Source organism: Papaver somniferum, chromosome 3 (genome assembly GCF_003573695.1).
Source record: "Papaver somniferum cultivar HN1 chromosome 3, ASM357369v1, whole genome shotgun sequence".
NCBI lineage: Eukaryota > Viridiplantae > Streptophyta > Magnoliopsida > Ranunculales > Papaveraceae > Papaver > Papaver somniferum.
The window spans coordinates 81,465,657-81,489,630 of record NC_039360.1 but is presented as its reverse complement, the minus strand read 5'-3'; the positions used below and the strand labels follow the sequence as shown (position 1 = coordinate 81,489,630).

The following is a 23,974-nucleotide window of genomic DNA, read 5'->3' as shown; positions in this document are numbered from 1 at the left end:
CTTGCACTAATCGAACTGAACTAATGAAAACAATAGAAAACACCACTGAAGATAATTTACGGAAAAAAAAGTCTAATGGCGGAAGGTAAAAGATTTTCCAAAATACAATTCCCAATTTGCATTTACGGCCGTTCTAAAACCGAAACTGACTCAAATAATTGGTTCTAGCACCTATCGTAACCGAACATGAACGGCACATTGACGGCCCGGTGTACTAAACTGGGTTCCCAAGGACCCATCCTAGTGACTAGAGCATATATCGGTCTTTTCATTGGTCACCGTATGTTTTGTTTTCCTTAATTCATTTTTCTGCTTCTCTTTTTCTAAAATTTGTTTGTCCATAAACCCTAATCACAACTTCTTCTTCTATGTCCTTTTATCAATTTCTTTACATCGTAATCATATCAGTTTAATCCCATCTGTAAACATTCTTTCATTCTTTAATTGATTCAGTGTTGTTGTAATAATAATGAAAAGAAAACCAGCTACGATTGTCATCAGATTATTACCTCATATGTTCACAAACTCTCAATCAAATCTGAATTCTATTTACATTAATTTCTTCAATAAAGTTCAGACCTTTAGAACTGTTGCTGCTGAAAGAATTGATTATCAAACTCAATCAAGTAATAGTGGTTCAGAGGGAGGAGGAGATTTTCAGCAGACTACAGCTGCTGGGTTTCACACACCAAATCCTTACAGAGGTAATCCTAATGACAATAATCAACTTCAGAATAATGGGTTCTGTAAAAATGAGTTGAACAAGAACCCAAATTCTTCATATTTTCAGAGTAATCATAATACGAATTTTCAACACAACCCTAGTGAGTCTCATCCTAAGGTACAGAACATAAATCCTAATGGGTTTAATCCAATTGATTTCCAGCATAATGCTAATGTATGTTACACTTATAATTCGAGAGGTTTGGAACAGAATCTAGATGGTCATTATAGAGAGAATTCTACTCCACACAGTCCGAATGAGTCCTCGTACAGAGAACATTTGCAGAAACCAAATGGGTATAAAAAGGAAACGGAAGTTTGGGGATTTCAACAGAACCAAAATGGATTGCGTTCGCAGATGAATAACGTTCATTCTCAATCATCCGTGAATAATGTGGAATCTGAAAGTGAGGTGAAGTGTAATGGTATCTTTGAGGAGATGGATAGTTTCTGTAAAGATGGTAATGTGAAGGAAGCTATGAGGGTAATGAACTTGTTATATCAACAAGGTATTGAGATTGGTTTGTTCCAGTATTGTCATTTGATGAAGGTTATTGGGGAAGTTGTTGCTAAAGAAGAGGCAAAATTGATTCATAACCATCTCCTGAAGACAAAGCTCTCTTCGGAAACTACCATACAAAATAAGGTATTAGACATGTATTTGAAATGTGGCTTAGTGTCTGATGCTCATGATTTGTTTGGAAAAATACCTGCTCGAAATCTGACATCTTGGGACACCATGATAGTTGGTCTGGCAGATAATGGATACGGAGAAGACGCAATTGATGTGTTCACTGAATTCAAGGAGGCTGGAGGAAGACCCGATGGCCAAATGTTTCTTGGGGTTTTTTACGCTTGTAGTACTCTTTGTGATATTACTGAAGGAATGTTGCACTTTGAGTCGATGAGTAAAGTTTTTGGTATTGCACCCTCCATGGATCATTATGTGGGTGTTGTGAAAATGTTGGAAAGTACAGGATACTTAGATGAGGCTTTCGAGTTCATTGAAAATATGCCAGTTGAACCAAGTATCGATGTTTGGGAAACTTTGATGAATCTTTGCAGAATTCATGGGAACCTGGAAACTGGGGACCTTTGTGAGAGTATCGTTGCTCTCTTAGATCCCTCACGGTTAAATGTCGAATCGAAGGCAGGTCTTGTGCCAGTGGACCCCTCTGATTATGTAATAACCGAGAAGAAAAAAATGTATCTAGATCAGGAACCATTAGGATTAGTTAGTAACGTTAAACAGTATATGGCAGGCGATACATCCCACCCTGATAATGACATAATATATGCCCATTTGAGGATGCTGAGTGTGCATATGAAAGAGTCTGGTTATATACCAGAGGTTAGATGCGCATTGCATGATGTAGATGATGAAAGTAAAGCTACATCACTTCTCGGACACAGTGAAAAATTGGCTTGTGTTGCTGGTCTCTTAAGTACCCCTGCTCGCAGCCGCATGCGAATAATCAAGAATCTTAGAGTCTGTGTGGATTGCCATAATGCATTGAAGTTTATCTCAAAGATTGTTGGAAGGCATATCATTGCTCGCGATGCCAAGCGGTTTCACCATTTTGAAGATGGGGTGTGTAACTGCAACGAATTCTGGTAAAGCGGTAGTAAGGCTTTTGAAGGTATTAAACCATAGTTATGATCCTTCTCAAAGCTAACTTAATATAAACTTAGGTGTATATTACGATTATGCAATAATTTTTCTTCTTACCTAATTTAAAGGGTTATTATCATTTCAAAGACTAATATTATGAAATTGCAGGTTGGTATTAAACTAATAGCATTGCTCATTCGTTATTTTTAGTTTGCTAAGTTTCCAGAACATTATACAATGACCTGTGTCTGGTTGGAATCTGTACCCGATTCATTAATTCCAAAAATAATTGGTTCTATTTTGATGTGAATATCATGATATTTTAGGATTGCAGTCAAGTCAATCATGAATAATCAGCATTGTTTACTTGTACTTGCCAGATGTTTATTATAAACACTTCATTCTGTTTTGAATCGTAATATGGGGTTTTACAAACTCGTGAACTTGGATTGTGCTTAATGAGAAACACAATTGCGACGGAATTATGATCCTTGCTTTTCTTACCAAAGTAATAATATTCAATTGTCATTTGGTTCTGCCAAAAAATTAGCCAGCCATTTTTTGAATTCCACTGTTTCCTTCACTTTTTTTTTGACAAAAGAAGCCAGTGAGACACTTACACTTTCTATAATGCAACTACCAGCATCATATAATATCTTGCTCATCTGTAGGTTTTACCATGTGTGCTTTGTATGAGATGCACATGAGCACCCCATGTATGTATTTAGAATTGAGCAATGACTGCGCTTAAATTGTATAACGTTAACCTCTCTTGCTGTGTGTTTGTTTGTTTCTCGAACTTAAAAGATCAATTCCTGTAATGACCAGGTTTTGGTGATGATCTAATCCTCTACATCTGTTGTTATGTGCAAATCTATCACAGAAGAGAAAAGAAGAAGAAACTGAAGAATGGGTAAGTTACATCCTTGTAGCTCTTTCATTTTCTGTTATCTGTTGAGTGTAAAAATTTATCAGTACTCTGTTTATTCGCAGTGGTACAACATGAGGTGCATGAAGCCTGACAACATTTATTGACAACATTTATACACGCTTTCTTTAATGGACGAAGGAATGATGTAGGGCAGGCTGAGTATGCTCACCCAACTATTTCATTGGTGAGATTTAAAGTGCAGAGAGAAAGCGATGCCGCAAAAGGGCTGTTGTGGCTTTTTCAAGTGTTTAAAGCAGGAGAAATTCCATGAAAAGAGCAAGGATGATATGATATGATTTGTTTTTCTTCAATATCTGACATGTTTCGAATGGTTGATAAATCTAGCTGAAATGCAGAGGTTTGAGGAAGCAGCAAAGGCTTTCTACTAAGGTGTTCAACTAGATCCTGACAGCAAGGAGCTTGCAATTGATTTCAGGCCATTATCATCCACTGTTTTTACCTCAGCCTTTTCTTTATGGTAACGAATTTGGTAGTTATGTTGAAAGAATGTCTAGTTCTGTATTATTTTAAATGCGGATTGGGATTCTGGAGTTACTCAGATCATTTTGAGTAATGCGGAACTGCTTGAATATTCTACATCTGTATTTTTGAAGCAAATTGCTACATTCTGTATACAGATATGTACTCCCTCTGTTCCTAAATAATAGGTTGGTTTCTATAAATAGATGTTTCAAAAAAATAGGATGGTTTCCTAATTGGGAAAGTCAAATGTTACTTTAGTTTTCTGGGACCGCTTTTCTCTTAACTTCTTTTGATGACAAGTGTCATGTGGACCATTTCACTTTACTTTTTTTGCTGACAAGTGTCATGAGGACCATTTCACTTCACTTCTTTTATTGACAAGTCATGAGGACCACTTTCAATGATTAGTTCTCTTAATTTCCTTAATTTTCTCTAAAAACAAAACCAACCTATTAATTAGGAACGGAGGGAGTAAGTTATAAGATGGTTTTATGTTTTGAGTTTTACTCTTTTATCGAAAATATATTGATTTTCTTCTGGCTTCAGAAGTTTTATCCAAGTTTTTAGCTTTACATGTGGTTCTAGCTAAGCTGGCGAGTTCTCCCTTCATTAGTTGGTATTCAGAGCAGGGCTCGCCTATTTAGGTCTTAAATAGTAAAATTGACGATCAAAATTTTCTACGATGATAGGTGGTTATCCGTTGGGAAATGGGTGTTAACAGCTGTGACCACCCAACAATTAGCACATGATGTGATCAATAGCAGGATGGACAATGGAATTTTTCATTCTCCAGACAAATTAGCCAAGGTGCAGCTTTTGGAAGTGGTGGGCGACTACATTTACTTTCCTAGGCTTAAATTTTCGTAGAAAATACCAATTGGTCCTACAAATAATATATTAGAGAGAGTCTAGTCCAATTGACCTAGTCAATTGTCTGCTTGGTCCTATTTGGTAATATAAACTATAATTTGGTCCTAAGGTGATGTCATGGATGATGCAAATGTCATCTTGTAGTGGCAGAAATACCCTTTTGGATAAGGACCATATATATAGTCACAAAGTAAGAGAAAAAGAATCATTCTTAGATTTACTTTCTCTCTCCTATATTTTCAGATCTAGAATTTCTCTCTCTTTTTTTCTTTTTTATTTTCTTCCTGCTAGTGATGAAGAAGATGAAGATGATGATGAACCATTCTCTCTTCTCTCTATTTTTTCTCTGCTAGTGATGAAGAAGATGAACGTTGAACGATGAAGTTTTGCGTTTTTTTTTGTTGTTGATGTTTTGCTTCTGCTTTGATGATGAAGACGGTGAGGTTGAAGATTCTGCTGCTATTTATGATGATGATGAACCTTTATCATCTTACATGCTTGGGTAAGTTTCGGATCTACAAAAGAAGATGAAGATGACGAAGTTCATTTCTGGAATGAACTCTGGTTTGTGATGAAGATTTTGATGTTTTTCCGTCTGTTGTTGCTGCTGATGATGGAGAGGATGTAGATGATGAAGATGAGTTGTTGTTGCTGATGAAGAAGATGAAGATGACGGAGTTCATTTCAGGAATGAACTCTGGTTTGTGATGAAGATTTTGATATTTTTTCTTGATGAAGATAGATTTATGTTTTTCTTCATCACTGCTGCTGCTATTGTTGAAGATGATAAATTTGATGAAGTTCATTCTTGAAATGAACTTTGTTTTCTTTTGAAGATGATGATGAAAACGATGAAGATGATGAAGACGACGATAGATTTATGTTGAAGATGACGATGAAGACGATAGATCTTGATTTTTTGATGTTTGTTGCTCGTGTTGAAGATCTTGAATTTGATGTTGTTGTTGATGATGAAGAAGAAGAAAACGATGACGACGATTTCATGGATTTGTTGCTGCTGTTGTTTGAAGACAACGAAGATGATGAAGATGATGCTACTGCAGTTCATTTCTACGAATGAACTCTGATTTTTATGGATTGTTTTGTGTGTGTTCATGTAAAGAATGAACTCTGTTTTTTTAGGTTTTTATATGGAGTTCATTTCTGGAATGAACTCTGTTTTTATAGGTGATTATACGGAGTTCATTTCTGGAATGAACTCTGTTTTTTTAGGTGATTATATGAAGTTCATTTCTGGGAATGAACTCTGGTTTTTTAGGTTTTTATATGGAGTTCATTTCTGGAATGAACTCTGCGTTTTTTATGTTTTATATGGAGTTCATTTCTGGAATGAACTCTGGTTTTCTTAAGTGTTTATATGGAGTTCATTTTCTGGAATGAACTCTGGTTTTTAGGTGATTTCTGAAAAAATAAGTAGAAATTAACAGGAGTTCATTTTGACGAATGAACTGCTACAAAAAATAAGTAGAAATTAACCCGGAAGGGTACTTTTGTTCATTTAATATTTTTAAATAATTATGGACCAAACAGTAAAGGCGTTTGACCAAAGGACTAAACTGACATGGACCCACCTAAAAAAGGACCAAACGATTATTTCCCTAAATTTTTCTCCACACACGAAAGGGAGCCGTCACTTTAACCATGGAATCCTGACTAACTAATTCCTTGACTGATCCCAATTCCTTAATTAAGTAGTGTTAAGTTTAAGAAAAATATTCGTATTTGGAAATCTATACTATGGTAGATCTAAGGACCATAGAAATCTGATTTTGTAGCACTATATATATTGAAGAGGATTCCCTTCTCTTTCCGTTCTATCTATCCTTTTGCAAGTGGTACTGTGGTAGCCGAGACGAGATGAGACACCTAAAAGCAGATTTCTCTTTTCTGTCTTTTTTTTTTTGCTTCTGTTCCAGACGCAGTTTTAGCTGCATCTGTTAGGGTACCGACCCTAAACTCGTCATAATCCCATGGGTAGAACTCAACTCGAAAATCGGTTGACTAGAAGAGGGAACCCATTGACTTATAAACTACCAATTAAGTCCCATCTAACCAATGTGGGACTAGGATCCCAACATCCCACCACGCTTTCAGACCCAACGTCCTCGTTGTCCCACTCTATCGACACTGACCCGAAGGTAGCCCTTTCTCTTATGGTGGCTTCACTCCCCTATCAGTATTCAATGTGGGTGAAAACTACGCCCATACATAGGTGTACCAACACTTTAATCTACCCTATAGGTCACCCCTTCCGTGGAGCGGACATGGGTCGTGGTGGTTGGATCTGATACCAGATGTTAGGGTTCTAAACCAAAACAACAACAGCGGAAACAAAAATAGAAGAACCCTAAGATAGAAATCCTTTTTATTGGGGATAGCCACCTCTGTTAAAGAAATAAAATAACTCAGTTTATAATTGATTGAAGTGTTTTTACAATAATCAGAAGTTGAGTATTTATAACTACTCAATACTTGTCTACTAAGAAAATTACTCACGCGTTTTAAGAATCCTAACTAAACAAGGAAACTAACTAGTTAACTAAATAAGGAAAATATTGTGGTAGAGGAGTTTGCACGCAACATCCCACCCTCATTGAAAGAATGCTTGTCCTCAAGCATCAAATTCTGGAAATCTTAAGAGAAGTTCATCAGCATCTTCCCAAGTAGCTTCCTCCACTGGATGATCCTCCTACTGGACTGACCATTTAGTGCCTGCATTAGACCATTTCTTGAACATTTTTCGCTTCAAAACTTTAGCTGGTTCCCACTTATCATAATCCACTATAATTGGAAAATTGGTATCCACAACAGTGGAAGAAGCAAGTTTCAGTTTCAGCTGTGAAACATGAAACACTGGATGAATACGACTTGAAGTAGGTAAGTCCAACCTATAAGCAACTGTACCAATTTTTTCAAGGATACGAAAGGGGCCGTAAAACTTAGGAGAAATCTTAGAATAAGACTTATTCGCAACTGTGTTTTGCCTATAAGGCTGCAGTCGAAGAAAAACCAAATCATTTACTGCAAAACTTCTCTCAGTACGATGTGCATCAGCATAATTCTTCATTCTTAATTGAGCAGATTGTAAATGGGACTTCAAAAGCTTTAAAGTATGATCCCTAGCTCGCAATGTAAAATCAACAACATTGACTGATGTGGATCCTGGTAAGTAAGAGGATATTGTTGGAGGCAAACGACTATAAACTGCTTGATATGGATTCATCTGAATTGCAGAATGAAAACTTGTGTTATACCACCATTCAGCCCACGGTAACCATCTTGACCATTCACTAGGTTTTGTTCCAGAAAAACATCGCAAATAACATTCTAAAGTTCTATTAGTAACTTCAGTTTGTCCATCAGATTGTGGATGGTACGCAGAACTTCTACATAACTTTGTATCCTGTAAAGAAAAATATGCTTCCCAAAAATTGCTCATGAAGATGGGATCACGGTCACTTACAATACTTCGCGGCATGCCATGCAAACGTACTATTTCTCGTACAAAAATGTCAGCAATAGAGATGGCAGAATAAGGATGAGAGAGTGCAATAAAATGGGCATATTTAGATAATCTATCTACGACCACGAGAACAGAGTTTTTGCGATGTGAAAGTGGAAACCCATCAATGAAATCCATCGATATATATAACCAAATATCAGCTGGTATAGGGAAAGGACTCAATAATCCTGGAGGGGATATGGCTTCGGCTTTATTACGCTGACAAATATCACAGTGAGAAATGAAGTTTTAACTGCAGTTTTCATACATTTCCAATAAAAACTGTGTTGTAAGCGCTTATAGGTGCGTAAAAATCCAGAATGACCACCAATGGGATTGGAATGAAATTCTTCAAGAATTTTAATGCACCAGGTTGAAGAAGATGGCACTACTATACGACCTTTGTAACGTAAAACTTCATCTGTATAAGAAAAATTGGGCTTGCAAGTAGCATTATCACTCAGCTGCTAAATAAGAAGACCCAGTTCTGCATCATCATGGCACTCCTTAATAATATCAGTAAGACCAGAGAAAATAGGCGCAGAGAGAAGTAAAAAAGAGCCCTGAAGTCGAGAAAGTGCATCAGCTGCAACATTCTCTTTGGCTTTACGAAAAATAATCTCATAGTCATAACCCAATAACTTCAATAACCATTTTTGTCGTTCCATAGAAGATAGTTTTTGATCCATAAAATACTTGAGACTTTGATGATCTGTATAAATCTTAAAATGTCTTCTAAGTAAATAAGGATGTCATTTTTGAACTGCAGAAACAATGGCAAGCATCTCTTTTTCATAGATGGACAGATTTAAATTCTTACCAGAGAGTGGTTTACTGTAATAAGAAATGGGTCGATCTAATTGCATTAGCACCGCACCTAATCCATTTCCAGAAGCATCGCACTCTAACACAAAATCTTCTGAAAAATCCGTAAGTATTAAAACTGGTGTCGTAGTTAAGGCTTGTTGTAGTTGTTTGAAAGCATTGTTTGCCTTCTCACTCCAAACAAAAGCATCCTTCTTGAGTAATTGAGTCAAAGGTGCACTGATTTTACCAAAGTCTTTAACAAACTTACGATAATAACTGGCTAAACCTAAAAAACCTCTTAGTGCCTTAACTGTTGTAGAAATAGGCCATGACAGAATACATGTTCGACTGAAACTCCTTCAGAAGAGATGACATGACCCAGATACCCAATGGAACTTTGAGTAAAAACACATTTTGAGTCCTTGACAAATAGCTTATTGGTTCGAATAATATCAAACACTAAGGATAAATGATGGACATGATCTTCTAGGTTCTTACTATAAATTAAAATATCATCAAAAAAGACTAGTACGAACCATCGCAAATATGGTCTGAAAATGTGATGCATAAAACTTTGAAAAGTTGTTGGTGCGTTTTAAAGGCCAAAAGGCATCACAAGAAATCATAATGGCCATCATGAGTTCGAAGAGCCGTCTTTGGAATGTCAGGAGCATGCACTCGAAGTTGATGATAACCAAAACGAAAATCCAATTTAGAGAAAACCGTTTTACCATGTAACTCATCCAACAATTCATCTACCATAGGTATTGGAAATTTATCTTTGATAGTTAGCTTATTTAAAGCACGATAATCCACACACATTCTCCATGAACCATCTTTCTTGCGAACCATTAAGATAGGAGATGAAAAAGGGGTTCCAACTAGGTCGAATAAAGCCAACCTGTTGCAATTTAGTGACAATGTTTTCTATTTCATCCTTCTGAAAATGAGGATACCGATATGGTCTCACATTAACAGGAGCAGAGCCGGGAAGTAACGGAATTTGATGGTCATGAAGTCGTTCAGGGGGAAGGACAATTGGAATCTTGAAAATATCTTCATATTCAGATAACAAGCGCTGAATTTTGGGAGGCACTACTGAGGTAGGAAGAGTATCAGTCTGCAGTGATGATAGTTGGAGAGTAAAACCATAAGTCTCTCTGCACAACAAACGTTGCATTGGAGAAACATCTAAAAGCATTACTGAAGAAGTATTCCCATGTAAAATCACGTCTTTGTTATTGACCTTGAATTTGATTTTTATCTTGTTAAAATCCCTAGAGATTTTTCCCAAAGTCCTCAGCCACTGTGCACCTAATACGGCATCACAGCCACTGATTTCTAGAAGATGAAAATCAACCAGAAAAGTGCAGTTATTGAGAGTAACTGACACGTTAAAACAAGACCCACGAGTATTTAATGTGCCGCCATCACCAACAGTTACACGTAAAGAAGTATCTGATTCAATCTTGTGACTATATTGCTTGATAATGGTTGGATGAATAAAGTTATGTGTATCTCCAGAATCAACCAAGATTGTTATTGGCTTAGCTTTCAGATATCCTGTAACTCGCATTGTGTGGGGAAAAGTAGAGCCCATTAGGGAGTTTAGGGAAATTGTTGGTTCATGGTCATTCTGTTCAAGCAAACTATCTGAATCCAAAAACTGAATATTGTTATCAACAACTTGAGCTTCACTATCGTGACCATCTGGGGCCATCTCTAAAATCAATAACCTTGGTTTAACACATAAATGGCCAGGTTTATAGAAGGGAATTTTGATAAAGTGACCCAGTTTTGAATTAGGGTAAAAAAAGTGCCCCCGCTTTTTTGCACTTTCCAAAACTGCCCCGTTTTTTTTTTTTCAAATAACGCTTTCCATCCCGTTAAATGCAAGGTGGCAGTTATCTCACCTGTTAAAAAATCATATTTACCCCCGAACTATGTCGTGAACTATGAACCCTAACCATGAACCGTAACCCTGAACCATGAACCCTAAACCCCTAACCCTGAACTATATCGTGAACCATGAACCCTGAACCATGAACAATGAAGCCTGAACTATGAACCCTAAGCCCCTAACCCTGAACCCTGAACTATATCATGAACCATGAACCTTAATCCATGAACTTTGAATCCTGAACCCTGAACCTTAAACCCCTAACCCTGAACCCCGAACCCTAAATCCATGAACCGAGCTCGATGAACCTGAAAAAATGAAGTAGAAGATAAACGTGACAAGTAAAGGGTAAATAAGTAAAAAATTGGATGGAAAACTAAATTAGATGGAAAAGTTAACAGTGGGGGCAGATTTTAAAAGTTGAAAAAAATGGGGACAATTTATTAAACCGAAATTGAGAGTGGGGAAGTTTATCAATATTCCCTTTATAGAACTCGTCACAGTTGAAACAAAGTCCTTGGTCTCGCCTCTTTTTTTGTTCTTCCCAGGTTAATCTTTTATCTCCAGGAGTCAATATGGATTTCGTAGATGATGGGTTGGAAAACGATGTGGATCTAGTAGGAGTTGAACGAAAAGGTTTGGAAATAGAAGAAGCTGCAATAATATTATCTTCTTGTTGTATTTCCTTTTTGAAAGCTTCGGCTAAAGTCTTGGGTTCAAATAAACGAACACCAGTGCCAATATCCACTCTTAAGGAAATAATAAATAGATCAACAAGGTACTGTGTAGGAAGGTCATGAACAAAATTTAATAATTTCTCAAACTCAGAGATTAGTTGTCGAACGGTACCTGATTGAGACAACTTTGTCAATGCAATATGTGGATTTATAAACTTGTGATCCCCAAATCTGTCACGAATTAGAGAACGAAAATCTTCCCAAGATGGTGTAGGATTAGACTTTTTAAACCAACGATACAAGGAATTTGCATCATCTGTCAGATGAGCAGCAGCCACTTGAATTTGAAAGTCTGCATTGATTGAATATAAGTTGAAATATTGCTCAGCTTGAAAAATCCAGCCGTCAGGATTTGTACCATCAAAAGTTGGAAATCTTAGGTTGATGGAACCCGTACGAATGGGTGGATTGGTACCACCGTTACTATTATTATTTTCATTGCCATTGTCATTGCCATGATTGCCTGTTCTGCCTGTACCGAGAGCATCGATGATGGCTTCTTTCATCGCAGTTGTTAAAGTTGTTGTTAAGGATGTTGTTAAAGTAGTCATATCGTCTTTGTGATTTACTCTGTCAACTCCTGCTTTAACCTCAACTTGTTTAACGTCATCGAGTCGTTGTTTAGTCAGGGCCGTGATTAACTCTTTGAGTTCATCTTTTAAACCTGTTGCTAACTATTTGATCTCATCCTTTAAACCTGTAACTTTTGTTGTTAACTCCACAACCGTCATGATAAAAAAAAATTGCTGAAATTCTGAGAATATATCGAACCTGCTCTGTACCAGATGTTAGGGTACCGACCCTAAACTCGTCATAAGCCCATGGGTAGAACTCAACTCGAAAACCGGTTGACTAGAAGAGGGAACCCATTGACTTATAAACTACCAATTAAGCCCCATCTAACCAATGTGGGACTAGGATCCCAACAACATCTCTTTTCAATGGAGCAATTCAAATGCGCAGAGCCCGTTTTTGGTTGCAGCTTAGGTGAAAACTTTCCCAAGTTGGAGATTCGCGATACGGAGATGGCGATTAGGATTAATCAGGCACATCTCGCTAACTCTATAAAGAACAGACATGGAGGTAAGTCTAGTACATCAGATAGAGTTGAAGGAAAGTCTAGTACAAGTTCGTTTTCATTCCCAGAGTGTGTTTGGGCTCCCAAGAAGCTGCAGATGCATGAAGAACCTTTGAAGTTAGGGAAAATTAGGGGGAGACCCAAAAAAATAATATTCTCATTGTCAAGCCCACAATTAATTTTAGGTACTATGACACCCATAATTATATGAAATTATTAAAAATGTATGTATGACGGATGACAGGTTATGCATCAGGGGTATAATTGGTAAGGAAACTTGGATATAACATATCTAAAAATCCGCGCCTTGGATTTTTACAAATTTTATATCGTTGGAAATCTTTTTAAGAGAGCTACGCAACGAGTACAAACAAGAATATCAAATTTTTATTTTTCACGAAAAAATCGGAGGTGATCATCATTTTAGACAAAATTTTCGAAAACTTGATACATAACCATTATGCAGACACCAAAAAGGATACATAACGCATTATGCAGACGCATAACGAATTATGCAACCATTTTCTCCACTGCATAGAAAATTATGCATCTGCATAACAAAGTTACACATCTATAACAAGTTGTGTAGCCATTGTATTAGTGCATACATAAAAAAATAGATGCATGATGCATTATGCATGTATTTTCTCGATGCATAAAAGATTGTGCAACAATTTTCTCGATGCATAATGCATTATGCAGCCGTATTTTCGGATGCATAACATGTTATGCCTCTATTTTCGCGATTGCATAACATATTATGCAGATATTATTTTAGGTGCATGACAAGTTATGAAATCTTTGTTTTTGTTGATTTTAATAGTGACAAAAAAGTTGTTGCATAACGTGTTATGCAACCCTTTTCTGGACTGCATAACAAGTTATGCAACAACTTTTGTAGATGCATAACAGGTTATGAAACCACTTTCTCATTCGCATAATAGGTTATGTAGTCACTTTTGTATCTGCAATGCAACCATTTCTTTTATTTCACCCAACTATCGGCCACATTAAACTCTCTCCATCTTCTCACCGTCTAGAAAGCTCACTCAACCCGTACACACTGACTCTAAAGCTGCCATAACTCATTCCCGTCCAAGGTATTGCTTTCATGTCTGAGCTCCAAAAGTAGCAGTCATATTTAAAGCTACTTTTTCTTTCATGTCCGAGTTCCAAAAGTAGCAGTCAAATTTAAAGCTTGAAATTGTCTCCATTCACGGATGAAGAATCATGATGGAACTGCACATTTTGATCTCCTTCTTTAGCTGATTCACTTGTTCAGTTAGTTTGTAAATCTCATGAGACTAATATCAGTTAAACTCTAAATTATTGTTGCCGCTGCTGCACGTGAAACTGATCATATGAGACCCCTCCGTTCATCACCTAGCTTTAGTTCAAATGAGACATGTCAGTAATTGGAAAATCACGGCTAACTTCTTCAACTGCAGCTAGACAGCAGCGTCTCAACCAACACAGAATCAATTCACCGGCTCCACCATCTCTTCTTCATCTCGACAACATCTCCTTAAAACCAACAGAACATACCTCATCTTCTTCTACATGTTGTTGTTGTCAAACTCCTTAATTCGACCACCACTGATTCAATCAATTCCAGCCATGAAACCAGCATCATTCATATCGAACCCCAAACTCCATTCACCGAGAAATCACCAATTCAGTCAACCCATCTATGCAAACATGCATCTGCACTTCCACTTATTTGCTGTCGAACTGAATTTCATCACCACTCCCTGAATTTCATCACCATCGTTCATCACCAACTATCGGCCACAGCAAACTCCTTAAAAATTAAAGTCGAAGTAACACATACTGAGATTAAATGGAAGAATTAAGAACATGAGATAAAGTTAAAAAATTTAGCAAACCCTAGAATTTGGGTTTCCTAACCAAGTTTTCATCTTTCTTCTTATCCTTCATACCGCTAATCTTCTAACCAAAGAATTGTTGTCGTTGTTACTGAAAGAGAAACCATCTCTCGATCTGTCTCCCCTATCCCATAACGAAAAAGTAAAAAATGGTTCTCCCTTGCTGGAATCAGTTGATTTTCTAGGGTTTATTAGGATCAAAGATCAAAGATTTCTGTACAGTTTTTGAAATTCTTAAGAATCAATAGAGAAGAAACTCACAGTAGAGAAGAAGAAGAGAAGGAATTGAAGAAGAAAGTTTGCTGCTTGTGAAGAAACACAATTTTATAAACTATGGGTGTGACTGAAATTTTATCCCAAAAAATGGGTGCGCGCCTGAACTTTTCTGGGCGTGGGTTTCTCAGTGGAAAAATCTGGGAGAATGGGTCTCACTGTAGTTTTCACTTGAAGTTAGCTGACGTTGCGATGTTCCTTTCCCGGGAAGAATCAAGTCTTTGTACCCTTGAGGCCCATGCAAACGGGCTCCGAATCACGGGAGATTTAAACTTTCATGTGGATCTCATGTTTTCAAACGTAAGCGAGTCTTTGTTGCGACTTCAAGGCGAGAGAAGTTTGCAGCCTCCTCCTGTTTTGCTATTCCGCTTGCAGAACCCCATCATGGTGTTGGGAGCAGAAACAGAGACTATCCAAGTCTGTCTGTTTCCAAGGCCTGATAAGGATTCACATAACATTGAGAAAGACGAGCGGGCCTGGTGCCGCAACGAAGAATTAGTAAACTTTGCCCGCAAAGTTGAAGAAAATCATCGGACTTGCAGGACTGAATTTCCGATGAAATTCCATGCGCTAGAGGAGTGTGAATTTGATGGGGTTAATCCGGTGGTTGGACAAGCCACCTATGCCCTGACTAAATCTGCCTTAGTAGTGGTTCAAAACGAACCACGTTTATTTGTCATCTCACTACGCGACATCGAGATTGTTAATCTGACACACCTTGAACCTGATATGATATGCATGACAATTGTATTTGAAGACTTCAACCGTGGTGCGCTTGAAATCTCGTCAATTCCCTCTAGATTTCTCACTGACATAAAACGTCGTCTTAATTTTGGAGACGTCAAATTTTATGTTAACGAATCAAGGGTAACGTGGAATGTCTTAGTGCGAGACATCGCAAAGTTTCCTCGGGTGTTCAGAGATGGAGATGGATGGGATTCGTTATATCTGGAGGATGATCTTACTTTGGCCTACTATCCGCGTGCATATTCAAACTCTGGTTTGCAAAGAGGTTCAATGATATGCTGAAGAAGTGCAGGGAGTTGAGAACTACAAAATTATTTATCTTTATTATTTTATGATATTCAAGGACAACATAATCCATGTCTACATTTAGGCAATCAATGTAAATCAATCCTGAATAGCTCAAGCAATTTAAGTAATTCATTCAGTAGTTCTAAGAATCAGGCGATAGAATGTCGTCTGTTTTTTGTAACTTCCATCTGGCCTTTGTCATCGAAACTCTTGAATCCATCAGGACGAGCAAAGGAGATAACCATCCTAGTTTTTTTGATATAGAGTTTATGAAAGATTTCCTACGCGGATGCAGTTTATTTCCGGTTGCTAGAATACTGCTGCTGCTACTACTCATTGGTGTATATCCCGCCAATTTCTCTAGTTCTTTTAATCGCACTCGCATACTGACTAACTCTATTTTCAAATCTTCATTTTCTCTTTCTAAATTCAAACATTCAGTAGGAGGAGGTTTTATATTCATCGAATAAACATTAACTTTCTGAGGTTTAGGAGGTGAATCTGCTGCTATTGGGTTGACGTCTCGAAGCCGCTGTTGCTCGTGATAAAGCACTTGAACACGGGTTTGCACATGGAGTCGGTTGTTCTGAGCTGCATGACAAGAGGCTTCCGTTGATAACTTCTGGAAGTCTATTAAGCTGCAGATCTTCTTCCTTTCCATGTCAGTCAAAGTTGGATGAGCCTGAAATCGGAACAGAATATAACCAAGAAGTCTAAATCTTGTTATCATGCAACCAAATGAGGATATAAGCAAGAAGTGGAGGTAGGATAACAAGAAGTTCACCTTCAAATATATATCGATGGACCGGTACATGCCATCCTCGGTTACCTTTTCTTGTTTCGAGACCAATTCAGCAAGACTAATATACTTTGAAACAGTCAAGTTACGATCAGATGATACTTCAGCAAGATAACTCCCCATTAACCTCCCAACTTTATCCATATCACATAATGAAGGAGAGACAGAGTTGTTGTTGCATTCGGACATGGCACGGTACCTTCATAAGCTTTGCATTCTAGATATATTTTCATAATTCGTTTTACGGTTTCAACATCAAATATGGTGTCACCCTTGAGTTGAAATGAAGGAATCAATAGGTCACTCAAAACTGCTTGCTCAAGTTGCATGGCTATTCTCTTCTCGAGGTCTATCTGAGATGCAACCATTGTGTCTAAATACATTGCTGCTCTTAGAAGCATTGAGAGGAAGCTAACCGGCATTAAATTTTTCTCCCTTGGTAAAAGACTCACAATTGTCTCCAGAGTGATTCTCTTCTCATGTTCATGCTTTGGCTCAATTCTCTTCCTTCCCTTGCCAAATATTTCCTGCATTTATCTCTCAAATTAGATGTATCCACATATATAAAGCTAATAAGAATTGAGGACATTTCAAAAACATGTTCTTGTGAAAAGTTACACTCACCAGTCCTCGGAGAGAATCCTTCGCATAAAGCATAAGTATTGGAGCAAGGAAAGATTGTTTTACGCCTCTAGCAACCATTGCCATAATAACCCTTTGAAAGATATCAATGCTGAGAACAGTCAAGTCTTCAGCCCACCAATCTAAAATAGGTTTCTGTTTAGTTAGAGATTTCGAGGGAGAACCGACAGATTTGTTGATCTTGTTTATCTCGCAGTGGTTGATCTCCTGGCCGGCTAGATACGATATAGCATCTATGCATCGTCTCACTAGTTTTACTTCTTCTGCCACTGGAAGAAGCTTTTCTGATTGTATCAACACAGAAATTGCACCAGTAAGGCTCTTTAGAGCTACTTCTTCCAAGTAGGCTTCAGTCCGATTCACTAAGTTCACGACTGCATAATCTTCTGTCATCTCGAGATACTCAGCTGCACACCTGATCATTGCAATGTTGTCTATACTTATTTCAAAATTTATTCCATAGCAGAATTTTGCTGCCAGTTCGAATGCTTCAGAACCACCTGGAATATCTGGAAGGTCGATAACAGGGAGACCATAATTGCCTGCTTTGGATACCAACTTCTTTATGTATCCACATTTTGAGACTAACGGAAACTGCAACATATTAAGCAGTGAATCAGAAACTAAGATATGCAATTTCGCCGTCGGGTTATTTCTTAATACAGTTCTACCTCATTGAAACTAGCTAATCAGTTCAGTCTCAGAATCCATTATTGATATGTGAATTCTGAAAATATATATTTATTAATCGTTGCAATAAAGTAACTCAGATTTACCATATGCAGTGAGAAGGAAGTTTCTCCAACGTTAACCTTGACATCCTTGGGTATCTGCTGGGAGAAAATCCTGTTGAAATTCCAGAAAACACTTTCAGGTTTTTAATTTATCATATATCTCTTTTATCAAACTTCGACAAGCTTTAGCCCTTCCGAACTTCAGCGAAAATTCCAACAAACAAAATATAAGTATGATAGCAGAGTGAGAAGCAAACCATTCACTTGTTCTCTTCATGGCAGCTGAGCGAAGTTGCTGATGGTTTGAATACATATATAATATATATAACCTGTGCTAGTGCATGCAGCTTCAAAACTTGCACTGGTCAAGCTCTAGCTAGTCTTGCCGTCATCATACAAATTTCTTCTTATGATCAATTATTTATCATAGAAGAAGATATGTAAGAAGAAAAAACAACAAGGATTTTTTTTCTCAAGTTCAAAGTATTGTAGAAGTACTGAAACCAACAAAGGAAACTTCTATACTAAGGACACCCATTTGATCAATAACACCAGAAAACAACTTCTTGAAGTAAATGAATGTAGTCCTGAAAATCATGCTATCAAGACTTTCTTTCATCACCTTTTATGAAAGATCTCCCCACCCATTACTAAAGGGACAGTAAAGAATCATTTTCAGAAATCAAGATGTTTGGTGGTTTTGGACCTTCTGTAACAATAATGGAAAGATATATCCAATCAGTCCTTTCGGTTTTGTTGATTAGTGGTAAAATGGGTTTTGATGTGTTTTGAAAGGACTCAATCTTGTGCATGTTGTTGTCCTTGTTGAGTCTTAAATAATGAAACCATGAAAAATGTTCACGTGGGAATTGGTCCACAAAAGTCCTGTCTTTCGTGTTTTTGGCTTGTCAAAGTTTACAGATAGGCTATGGACCATAATTAGACTTGCAGTGTATACAGAACACTTGCGGGAAAATATTAACCACTACTGGAGACAAAAGATGTCTCTTACGGCAGTGCATTTTGGAGCAACCTCCCACACTCCAGCAGAGGGTGTGTGTAGTCTTAAACTACTGCCACATGACAATAAAAAAGACAGCCAAAGTAAACATCAAACTGATGGCCACAGCTGCTGACAATATACTATCACTGATAGTTTCCAAATGGATTCTTTTTCCCCGAATATGAAATGGTTAGGGCCATGTAACTGTTTTCTCCTGAAATTTAAGATTCCCGCCTTGCTGTGGCATGAAGCTATATTCCATGTCGGAAGCTTTATACAGGGCCGGCCCTGAGGCAATGCAGTCAAAGGCTATCTTTGGGGCATCACGATCAGGGGGCAGCAAAAAAAAAATTTATTAGGGGAGTTTTATGTTATAGCAGAAAACTGGGGGTCTAGAAAAGAATTATAAATACAAAATATGATGCATTTTTAAAAGAACAAAGGGCATGTTATAAAGAAGGAGTTATAAGAGGGGTTAATACTAAAATATCAAAGGAGTTAACACTAAATACATAACAAGTGGGACGGATTTCACATTTTCACTTCAGAATTTTTTTTTTGTTAAACTTCTCGTTCTCTCCGTCGGTTGAAAACTCCATTGCTCCAGGCTTCCAGCCTCCATGATGGTGTGATCCTTCCTATTTTTCTTCCCAACAAGTCAACAACAATTAAATCTTTACGGTAAGTTTATGAAAAACAGATTATCACTTATATTATATGATTAGTTTTCTTTTTAATCTTTTGATTTCTGCTAGAAAACCTAAATTGTATTTTTATGGCAAAAAAAATCAAAACCCCAATTAATCTTTTGATTTCTAAATACCCAACGATCATATATATATATCTTAGTTACAGGATCTAAATAATTTGTTGATTTTAAAAGAGCTACAATTTAGGCATTTAGGGTTAGGATTATTTTGAAGAAATAAATTGTGTACTGTTTTTGCTGTTTAACATATTTTTTTGCTTGTTGTGTAATATATGTATTTGATTAATTGCAGACATGGTTCTGAAAAGAAAGCAATCTTCTGGATGTCAAAATAGGAAGAAAAAGAAAAAGAGATTGAAATCTACTAAATCTCTAGTAGGTTCTTTTGATAAGTTTTTGATTAGGAATCAACCAGCAATTGAGAATAAGGGCGATGAGGATAATGCTACAGATGATAATGGTAAGAATGAGGGGAATGGGGATGATGGTGCTGCTGATAATGGTTTAAATGAGGGGAATGGGGATGATGGTGCTGCTGATAATAGTATGAATGAGGGGAATGGAGATGATGGTGTTGTTGATAATGGTATGAATGAGAGCAATGAGAATGAGGGTGATGCTGATAATAGTGTAAATGAGGGAAATGTGAATGATGGTGGTGTTGAGAATGGTATGAATGATATCAATGAGAATGACAGAAGGGGGGATAATGTCAACAAGACGGTAGGAACGAATGAAGTTGGTAATTATTGTGAAGAGTTAAGCCATATAGATATGTTTGATCCCGCTAATTGGAATACAATTGATAAAAAGCTTGTTGATTTTTTGGTAGAGAAGGGTCCAGTGAGAATTGATAATATCAAGTTCCCTAGAGATTCCAAGGGCGATCATTTCTCTAGCACTTATTACTTTCGGAGAATGAGCAATTTTGAGAAACAAGAAAGGAGATGGCTAGTGTATTCGGCATCTTTGGATAAGGTATTCTGTTTTTGTTGTAAATTGTTTAAGAAGAGGGAAACTAATTATCAGTTGTGTGAAAGTGGGTTCAATGATTGGAATAACCTAAGTGGAAGACTTAGTACTCATGAAAACAGTGGAGAGCATGCTTTTTGTATGTTTAATTGGCTTGAGTTGGAATTACGATTGAGAAAGGAAAAAACCATTGATAAGAGAATACAAGAACAGATCAATAGAGATAAGATACATTATAAAGATGTTTTGGAGAGGATGATGGACGGCATCTTGTTCCTAGCGAAGAATGGTTTAGCATTTCGTGGGGATAGTGAGAAAATTTATACAAAAAATAATGGAAACTTCTTAAGTTTCATAGAGGTACTTGCAAAATATGATCCCGTGTTAAAGTATCACTTGGAGAGTATCGAAAAGAATGAAATGTGGTATCATTATCTTAGCCACAAAATTCAGAATGAACTGATTTCAATGCTTGCTGATGAGACGCGAAAGCTTATTCTGAAAAAAATCCACGAGGCGAAATACTTCTCAATTATTCTTGATTGTACTCCGGATGTTTCTCGCAGGGAACAAATGTCCATTATAATCAGATGCGTAGATGTTTCAACAGCAAGAATTGAGGAATATTTTCTTGGGTTTTTGAAAGTTGAAGATAAAACAGGAGAAGGTTTGTTTTTTGAACTTCAAGAAGCATTGATAAACCTTGGATTAAATATTGATGATATAAGAGGGCAGGGATATGACAATGGAGCAAATATGAAAGGAAAACACAAAGGTGTACAAGCAAGACTACTCGAGATTAATCCAAGAGCATTCTACACACCGTGTGCTTGTCATAGTCTAAATATAATACTTTGTGATATGGCTAAGTCATGTCCTAAAGGATTGTCTTTTTTTGGATCCATACAACGTATTTATACGTTATTCTCGGCTTCTACTAATCGATGGGATTTGTTCAAAGAAGAGATTGGAGAGAAAGGTTTGACTCTTAAACCATTATGCGATACTAGGTGGGAAAGCCGTGTAGCAAGTATCAAAGCGATAAGATACCAAGCTCCTGAAATACGCAAAGCTTTAGAGAAGTTGCGAGATTCATCCTCTATTTCTCAAGAAGTCAGCACAGCCGAGAGCCTAGTAAGTTTTGATATGCATAATTTTGAATTTTATGTTAGCTTGACAATCTGGTATAAACTTTTATTTGCTTTTAATACCGTGAGTAAATCTTTGCAATCTGAAAATATGGATATTGGTGTTGCTATAGAAAAAACAAAAGGTCTAATTGTTTTTTTTAAAGAGTATAGAAAAGATGGGTTCCAAAAGGCAATGGAAGAAGCGAAGGAGATTGTAGATGGTATGAATATTGAACCTACATTTCGTGAAGTTCGCACCACTCGTACTTGCGAACCAATATCAGGTGAGGAATTTTTTAGAAGAACTTACTTTTTATATATAATGGACAGTGCTATATCATCATTCAAGGCCAGGTTTGAACAGTTTCGATTATATGAAAAAATATTTGGTTTTCTGTTTGACTCGAACAAGTTAAGAACTATGAGTGAGAATGAATTGATGAGGTCCTGTCTCGCACTTGAAGGTTATTTGAAGCATGGTACATCTAGAGATATTGATGGCAGGGAGTTATATTTGGAATTGTTAGTCATGAGAGTTGCATTACCTAAGGCTTATAGCAAACCAATGGAGGTTTTACAATTTTTACTAAGAATGGATGGTTGCTACCCAAATGCGTGGATTGCTTATAGGATACTGCTCACAATTCCGGTAACAGTTGCATCGGCGGAAAGAAGTTTTTCTAAGCTAAAGTTGATTTTATTGTATCTTCGATCAACTATGTCAGAAGAGAGATTAATTGGATTGTCTATGCTGGCAATTGAAACAGATATGGTTATGCAAGTTGATTTTAAAGTTATACTTAATGATTTTGCATCTAGAAATGTAAGAAGAATCAACTTTCAATAGATGTTATTTGTATGATTATCTGAACCCTTTACTTCTATTGTTTTCTGAACCATAATTTGCTTGACATATTTACATGGTGAGAATGATATACTTATGGAAAGGTTTGTCTAGTAAACATATATATGTACAGACTTATATGGAAGGGGGCAACATTTTTTTGGTTTTCTTTGGGGCAGCAAAATGTTAGGGCCGGCCCTGGCTTTATATACCGGAATAGCTTTAGTAAAGAAAATTGTTACCCCTCCTTTGTCATAAATAACCCATTTTCTCTTGATACTGAGAAGGCGTCTCCATATTAATGTGAATGTCGGTTGCTGAGTATAAGATCAAGTGTCTCAATTCTCTATTGCTGTACTTGTGGAGGTTACGGAACAACCAATTTTAACCGGTACAGATATGATATAAAGAAGGCAATGGCTTATCCATTTAGATTTTGCTGTTGTTGGAAATAAAGATTCGGTGGCTGTGGCCGTGACTAATTGTTAGCTAGAGAAAATAGTACTAGATGTAGGTCCATGTAGTAGGGTTTGCAGAGAAGCAAGAAATTTAAGGGCAGAACTGCGACGAGTCTTTTCCGTAATGAATGATATCCAACAGACTGAAGTGGGAAATAGGTGTGGTACCAATCACTAGTCTGATTATTGCAGACACTACCCACCTTCATAGAGATGACTTTTCACATCATGCAGCTTATGAATTCTATCTTATGCTGCTACTCTAATTTTATGTTCTTAAATACGATCGAATCATCGTGTGTATACTGAGAAAGAAAGATTGGTGGTATGTGTTTTTACACTTTTACTACCAAGTTAAAATCCTGATTTCAATGAATTGATGTATCACACGAATATCTAACACCAAAATCCCCTTGGAATCTTGGAATTAAAATCAGATTTGTGTGGGACCTATATTGAATCCAGGTTTTTTTTGGCGTTATAGTACTAGACACTGCTAAAATTAGTGTCAGTATCTACTAAAATCAGTGTCAGTGTCTACTAAAATCAGTGTCAGTGAGTGTCCAACAATGACCGGCTGCTTGTTTTTCCTTCTCAATCGTCGGGCTGTAAGGTTTGGAGTGCAAGTGCAGCACTTGTTTCGCTGTATTATGCTATTTAGCATCTTTCCAAGTAGATCTCCAGGAGACGATGCATAATTTAATCATGGAAATGCGGTGATCTTGGTTATAACCAAGCAACGCCAACCTGGTAAAAAAAACATATGATAAAACAGGCAGTCGTACCAAGTTTGATTTTCCTGTTTGAAAGGTCAGGAAGTTTAAT

General features: G+C 37.0%; 2 protein-coding genes and 1 pseudogene across 6 annotated transcripts; 2 read left to right on the top strand and 1 right to left on the bottom strand.

The window, feature by feature from the left end:
- The first annotated feature begins 308 nt into the window (after positions 1–308).
- Positions 309–3,945, top strand: LOC113356645 (pentatricopeptide repeat-containing protein At4g32450, mitochondrial-like). Of its 2 annotated transcripts, none has more exons than XM_026599839.1 (3): positions 309–2,363; positions 3,219–3,248; positions 3,329–3,945. In XM_026599839.1, the coding sequence occupies exon 1, from the start codon at positions 470–472 to the stop codon at positions 2,339–2,341; it is 1,872 nt and encodes a 623-aa protein (XP_026455624.1). In that variant the 5' UTR covers positions 309–469; the 3' UTR covers positions 2,342–2,363; positions 3,219–3,248; positions 3,329–3,945. The 2 variants fall into 2 exon arrangements, with proteins under 2 accessions (XP_026455624.1, XP_026455623.1); XM_026599838.1 differs by having other exon boundaries at positions 3,164–3,248.
- An 11,989-nt stretch (positions 3,946–15,934) lies between these two features.
- LOC113356644 lies at positions 15,935–18,544 on the bottom strand (annotated as a pseudogene).
- A 969-nt stretch (positions 18,545–19,513) lies between these two features.
- LOC113356641 (zinc finger MYM-type protein 1-like) lies at positions 19,514–22,794 on the top strand. Of its 4 annotated transcripts, none has more exons than XR_003363071.1 (4): positions 19,514–19,717; positions 20,038–21,851; positions 22,019–22,131; positions 22,312–22,794. XR_003363071.1 is itself a non-coding variant. In XM_026599835.1 (3 exons), the coding sequence occupies exons 2-3, from the start codon at positions 20,040–20,042 to the stop codon at positions 22,079–22,081; spliced, it is 1,875 nt and encodes a 624-aa protein (XP_026455620.1). In that variant the 5' UTR covers positions 19,514–19,717; positions 20,038–20,039; the 3' UTR covers positions 22,082–22,715. The 4 variants fall into 4 exon arrangements, 2 of the variants coding, with proteins under 2 accessions (XP_026455620.1, XP_026455621.1); XR_003363072.1 differs by having other exon boundaries at positions 22,012–22,131; XM_026599835.1 differs by having other exon boundaries at positions 22,019–22,715.
- Positions 22,795–23,974: the final 1,180 nt, after the last annotated feature.